Source organism: Nannobrachium achirus (genome assembly GCF_963921795.1).
Source record: "Nannobrachium achirus genome assembly, chromosome: 12".
In the NCBI taxonomy this organism is placed as follows: domain Eukaryota; kingdom Metazoa; phylum Chordata; class Actinopteri; order Myctophiformes; family Myctophidae; genus Nannobrachium; species Nannobrachium achirus.
Genome location: NC_137832.1, coordinates 34,486,123 through 34,492,122, shown reverse-complemented (window position 1 = coordinate 34,492,122; position 6,000 = coordinate 34,486,123). Strand labels below are relative to the sequence as shown.

General features: G+C 35.5%; 1 protein-coding gene across 1 annotated transcript in view; it reads right to left on the bottom strand.

The window, feature by feature from the left end:
- Positions 1-2,370: 2,370 nt before the first annotated feature.
- LOC308295540 (sodium- and chloride-dependent GABA transporter ine) overlaps positions 2,371-6,000 on the bottom strand; it is a gene marked incomplete at its 5' end in the record, with an annotated part of 49,711 nt that continues 46,081 nt past the window's right edge. Inside the window, 5 exons of the mRNA XM_080738592.1 lie at positions 2,371-3,276; positions 3,618-3,785; positions 4,378-4,478; positions 4,755-4,854; positions 5,111-5,251. Coding sequence (XP_080594718.1) covers positions 3,163-3,276; positions 3,618-3,785; positions 4,378-4,478; positions 4,755-4,854; positions 5,111-5,251 — 624 coding nt within the window. The 3' untranslated portion in view covers positions 2,371-3,162. The remainder of the gene's footprint in view (positions 3,277-3,617; positions 3,786-4,377; positions 4,479-4,754; positions 4,855-5,110; positions 5,252-6,000) is intronic.

Here is a 6,000-nt window from a genome sequence, read left to right as displayed (position 1 = left end):
TAAAAGTGAAATAGTACAGAAATTAGCATAGGCAAGAGAAATGGGGAAAATGTTGATCATGCTGATGGCTTTTATCCGCTCACACTTTCTCCTGTGTTATACTACCACCTAGTGGTCCATCTGAGGCATCAATGAAACAATGCTCTCAAATGCATGAGTGCATTACATTAATCATTTCCCCCCCTTTGCTAACAATAGGGCACTCCTATTCAGCCTAACCTCGCCCACCAAGCTTTCTAATTCAGCCGGACCTGGCAAGATGTCCATCTGTACAAATAATGCTAGCATGTTTTAGTCAGACTCATTACCTGTATTACCATATGCACGTTTGTTTAGTAAATACAATTTTAGGAAATGTACATGCAGCTTTGGTTTGATTTAATTGAAGAAATTGCAGCACAGTTAATTTAAAACATTTTGTATTGTAAACTTGTGTTAAAAGGTGAACAATTGAACTCTTGACCATTGTTCACTTTTAATCCAACATTGTCAATTGTTCACTGCTGTTCTTACTACTGTGAAAACAAAATCATTCAGATAATAAGGTTTTTTCTCTAGATAAGAGATAAGAGTCGAAAAATAAGATAATGTAAAAAAATAAAAAATAACTTTATATAACCATGTATAACTAACTATATATAACTATATAACTGTAACGATAGTATATATATATATATATATATATATATATATATATATATATATATATATATATATATATATATATATATATATATATGTATATAAACAGCCACTGTAGCAATATCCTAGAAAGAGTACATACAATAAAACTATAGGCTTAACTTAAAACAATGTTTACAAACACATTTTTCAATAAATTCCCATGTGTACAGTGTACAGTACAGATACCAGGCAGTTTAATGCTTTACTATGTAGATTCAGTGGTCCTTGTCTGAACTCTGAATATGAAGAATTGTAGGCTTTCCCATTGTTAAAAACTTGAGAACTGTAAAATCACGACAGCATAATATCGCTGTTGGGCAGAAACCTTGTAATAACATATTTCATATTTCTTTTGTAATGCCCTATTTTATATTTTGTTGTATGAAATGTATTAACGAGAGATTGTGACTAAACAATAACATTGGATCCATTGAACACACGATTGTTACTCCATTTCCTGAATAGCAACAGGTTAAAGTAAAGGTTTTAAGACATACAAGGTTCCTGCGCGACAGCGACGATGAATGATACAGTTGCAGGTAATAACACAAGCAGGATATGAATACCATGAGCCACAGATTGTTGTTCAGTTCTACAGAACTCTCGTAACATCATTCATCACTTCTTAACATAACACCTTTGTCAAACTTAAGAAAACAAAAATAATTAATTATGTTAATAGCTTACAATTTGTCCTTTTTGGTCAACATAGAAATTACAGGTAGCGTTATTCAAAGAATGAGCAAAGCGTAAACAGTGAACTAAATTGTATCACTTTTTCTACATTAAATCACCTTCAGATATTCACACGTACCATTCAAAAAGATAAATAAAAAGTCATCTTTGGGTTGTCTCATCAAATACTATTATTATCTAAAATAACTGTTTTTGATGCCGGGCATTTGACAGAATGTCCCCCAAATTGCTGCTGTCAGGTGAAAATCTTGTATCTAGAAAATATTAAGTATTATTTTAGATTGCTAATCATACATTTTTTATGTTATGTTCTTATGCAATGTTTTGACCATGACCATGTAGTAGGCTATGTCAAGAGACATGTAAAAAGGGTCACATAAAACGGAGATCAGCCATTTTCATCTGACAATAGTAGTACGTTGGTGGACACACAAAATAACCCTTAACAGACACCTCTATATAACTTGGATTCTTTGTTGCATCATTTGTAAATATTGAAGTGCCATTGGCATTTATTTTCAGTGCAGGTTTTCAGCATATCTGACAAAAGGCACTACTGGTGTAGGCGAGCACTTAGAGTAAATAAAGAGAAACAGGAGAGGCCAAGAGTTTACCAGAACTTAACGAATGTATACAAGACTTTGTGAATTTACAAAGTCCCCCCCTTAATGATAAAAAAATACTTTGATTTAAAGTGTGTGAGCACCAACGTAGAAAAACACAGGCTCATAGAGAAAGCTTCACCTATGTCATCCAATATACACAGAACCATAGTTACACAGTGAACTCAGCCAATACTGATGGCTGATCATTTAAATTTGACCTTTAAGTTTATTGGCAGGTTTGGATCTATTCTCAGCACCGTCGCTGGTGCTGAGAATAGCCTCAGTGACATTTTTCAGTCTGTTACAATCTTGAAAGTGAAAGAACTCATATTAACTACACATTTCTTAAAGTGTAAAATAATGACGAAACATATGTATGTATGTATGTATGTATGTATGTATGTATGTATATATGTATGTATGTATGTATGTACTGTGTGTGTGTGTGTGTGTGTGTGTATGTGTGTATGTATGTATGTATGTAGCCATAAATCACAACTCTTGTAGAGTGCTTTTATTTTGAAGACGTTTCTCTCTACAAGAGTTACAAAGGGGAGCGGGGACGCTCTTGCTGGGTGAGCCCTTCCGTCCATTTTCTGCTCCAAACATGTACAAATCAATATAAGGTGCTCACCGCATTGTCGAAACAGTTTTCTACCTACCCGTCGGTATGTGTTAGTCCATATGATTCCAATAAATTCATGTTTACTCAAACTTCTCGGTGTCTTGCGTTTCCTCGTCGGAATGCTTCTGCCTACAAAACGTCGGAATACTTCCGCCTACAAAATGTCATGTGGGAATCAACATCACGTGATATGTTTGGCCATTTTCACCCAACATTGTGGTAAACAAGGAAAGCGATTCCGAGATTCCAAGTTTGAGTAAACATTACTTTATTGGAAACATATGGACTAACACATACCGACGAGTGTACAGGTCGGTAGAAAACTGTTTCGACAATGCGGTGAGCACCTTATATATTGATTTGTACATGTTTGGAGCCGAAAATGGACGGAAGGGCTCACCCAGTAAGAGCGTTCTGACTCCCTTTTATAACTCTTGTAGAGAGAAAACGTCTTCAAAATAAACACACTCTACAAGAGTTATGAATCATGGCTAGTATGTATGTATAGATGTATGTGACTTGTACCTCACATCACATATATTGTATCCTTGGTCATGCTATTGATGTAAATAAGTCTTCTGACTCTGGGTTGTTCTCTTCTTGTTTCTCCGGCAAGTGATCTTTGACTTCAAAATCTATTGTGGTAACCATTGCGGTTTTGACTCTCTGTGGGTTAGATAGGATAAAATGCATGAAAAACCTACTTCCAGGGTTGATTTTATATTTGAGTTTTATGTGACAGGGACTATGCAATTTAATTGCTCTGTAGTTACAATACAGAGCATCGCATGTGCTGTACAGTTTATACCTATTGTTAATTTTCAACTCTTGTCCTTTTTTGAGCTTTACTTGCAAATATTAAAATATACAGTTTTCATTAGCATGTAAAACCACAATACACTACATGGAAGTACAAATAAATAAAAAAAAACACTTAGCCTGCACTTTATACTAGCATTTTACATCTGTGTAAGTGAGTGTGTAGTTTACATTATTCTCATACTCACCTCAATAAATGAGCCTTTGTTGTTATAGATCTCTTGAATAGCTCCAAGCGGGATCCACACAATGGAAACCAGTGAAATGCCCCAGCCCACCACTTCTGCCCAAGCGGGGTATGTATACTTCCCATAGCGAGCAGGAGTGTACTGGACAATGCTGGAAATGAGGATAGTCTAGATAGAAGGAACACATTAACCTTTAAATATATAATATTTTCTGTTCTTTGTAAATTAGACACTGATTTTATAGTATGTGATTGGTTTGATATAATAATAAAAGTGTCTTAATATACTGCAGACCACATTGGTCACAAAAAAGAGATATATGTCAATAACAGCGTTCCATTCTGGTGTGTGGTTCATATTGAACCTAATGTTGTGCAAAATAAATAAATGCGGGCCAAAGAGGCGAAAGTATATGATAGAATTAAAGATGGAAAAAACAAGGCATCCAGGCCAATAGGTGTGGTTATGTTAGTCACATGTGTTGTGCGAGAACATAGCTATAACTAAATAGATAAGAACCGCCAGGGGACTGATACAGCCAAGGACATGACTGCAGTAGCCGAATGTAATATTGGATTGTAGCCTGAACCAGCAACTCTACTTTTGTTATAATCTACAACAGTGACTGTCATTGTCCGTTTTGTTTAATAATTTCCAGAGTCTGTGTTAATAATTCCACAACACTCATCAAAAAGATGAACTTTATGAAGTTACGGAATTAAGTTAAATGCATAGCATTTATCATACACATGATACTCACCAGCACCAGCACGGGAGAGAACACCAACCAACAGAGGCGGAAGTACACATTAGGAGGCTTTCCCAGCATCCTCTTTATCATAATTGAGATGTTTTGAATTCCTGAGGGGAGAAGGATGCACTTATAAAAAGGTCATACTTAAAATATTTAATAAAAACAATTTCATTTCATCACTTGTGTGTTGGAGGGGATTAATTTTAATTGCAATATAATATTTTACAATAAAATGAGATATTCACTGCTCATACACATAAATATGTGACAAAATATTTGAATATTATTAGTATTCAGTCTAGACTAATCTAAAAAAAAAAAAAAAACTACAACTACAACAACTTTAAAAGCATTTGTAAATTAATCATTCATGTGCTTCCTACCAAAAATCCAGCAGAATGCTAGAACTTCAAAGAAAGCCAGGAACATGAGGGAAACCACAGCTGTGTAGTGGTCCATTAGTTGGAACACATATATGCCCCCCTGGTTGAAAATAGAAAGGCAAGGGCTCAGCATCTCAATAGGAACAGGACAACCCAGGTTAAAAACTGTGTTCAAATGAAGGGCAAACATTAAAGCCTAATTTATACTCAATAGCACGATGGTGTCGCTCACCGAAAACAACAGAAATCTGTTTTCAGCCAGCAATACTGTTGAATAAATCAAGCTTAACATTTAAAATGTGTACTCAGTTTTGCCTGACTGACCTGTCAGCAGGGTTTCACTGGTTGCCACTTACCTTAGTAACGTGTGGAATCCCCAGGAGAAAGCCAATTAAGCATACAACCAGGACAATCATCTCTTGTCTCTTCAGGAAATGTAGAGCCTTGGCACCAAAACCATCCATGATGAATGTCACAGCCACCTCCACCATGGCAAACTGTAGCACAGAGATTTGGCTATTTTGTCAGTACTTCATTACTTGAGCAGTCTACCCAGGAAAGATTTAAGTACCATGTGCCTGCCATACTAGTGTGCCTCTGATCATAAACAATGATGTGTATTGATTTGAAACCTGTGTTTCACATCGAAGCTGCCATACTCGGCAATAGGCAAGGCAATTAAGTGTATAGCACATTTCCTATAATTGCTTGAAAGATGCACGTTGGGAACACCCTCTGCTTGCTTAATATATAGAACTCGTTGCACCAGTTGTCAGAGTACTTATGTTGTCAGAGCATTGTGAAAGAATTGTTTTTTGTTTGATGTTTATTTGATTAATTTTAGATAGGTTAACGTGCGCATATGTAGTTTTAGTTACACATTTACTTTTTTCTTTGGTTTTTATTTAGTTTCAGTCTTTGTAAAATGTCCAAGGAATGCCTTGATTTATAGAAGCTATAGAGGTTTCAGTAGTGTAGCTGTTATGTAATGCAAATATTGTTGAGATATCTTGATCTGTTGGATTAGGAATTGATCATCCAAAATAGTCTCTACCACATTAACTTACAGTGAAACAGGTCTGAATGCAAACAAATCGGATTCTGCGAATATATAAAATCACAATCCTAGTACAGCCTTTGTCATTTGTATAAGTTGACATTTTTCAACTTCCTGGAATGGAAGCTTATTGCAGGCAAGACTGCCATACACTTTTATGTCATTTTATCATTGAGGTTAGAATTGAGT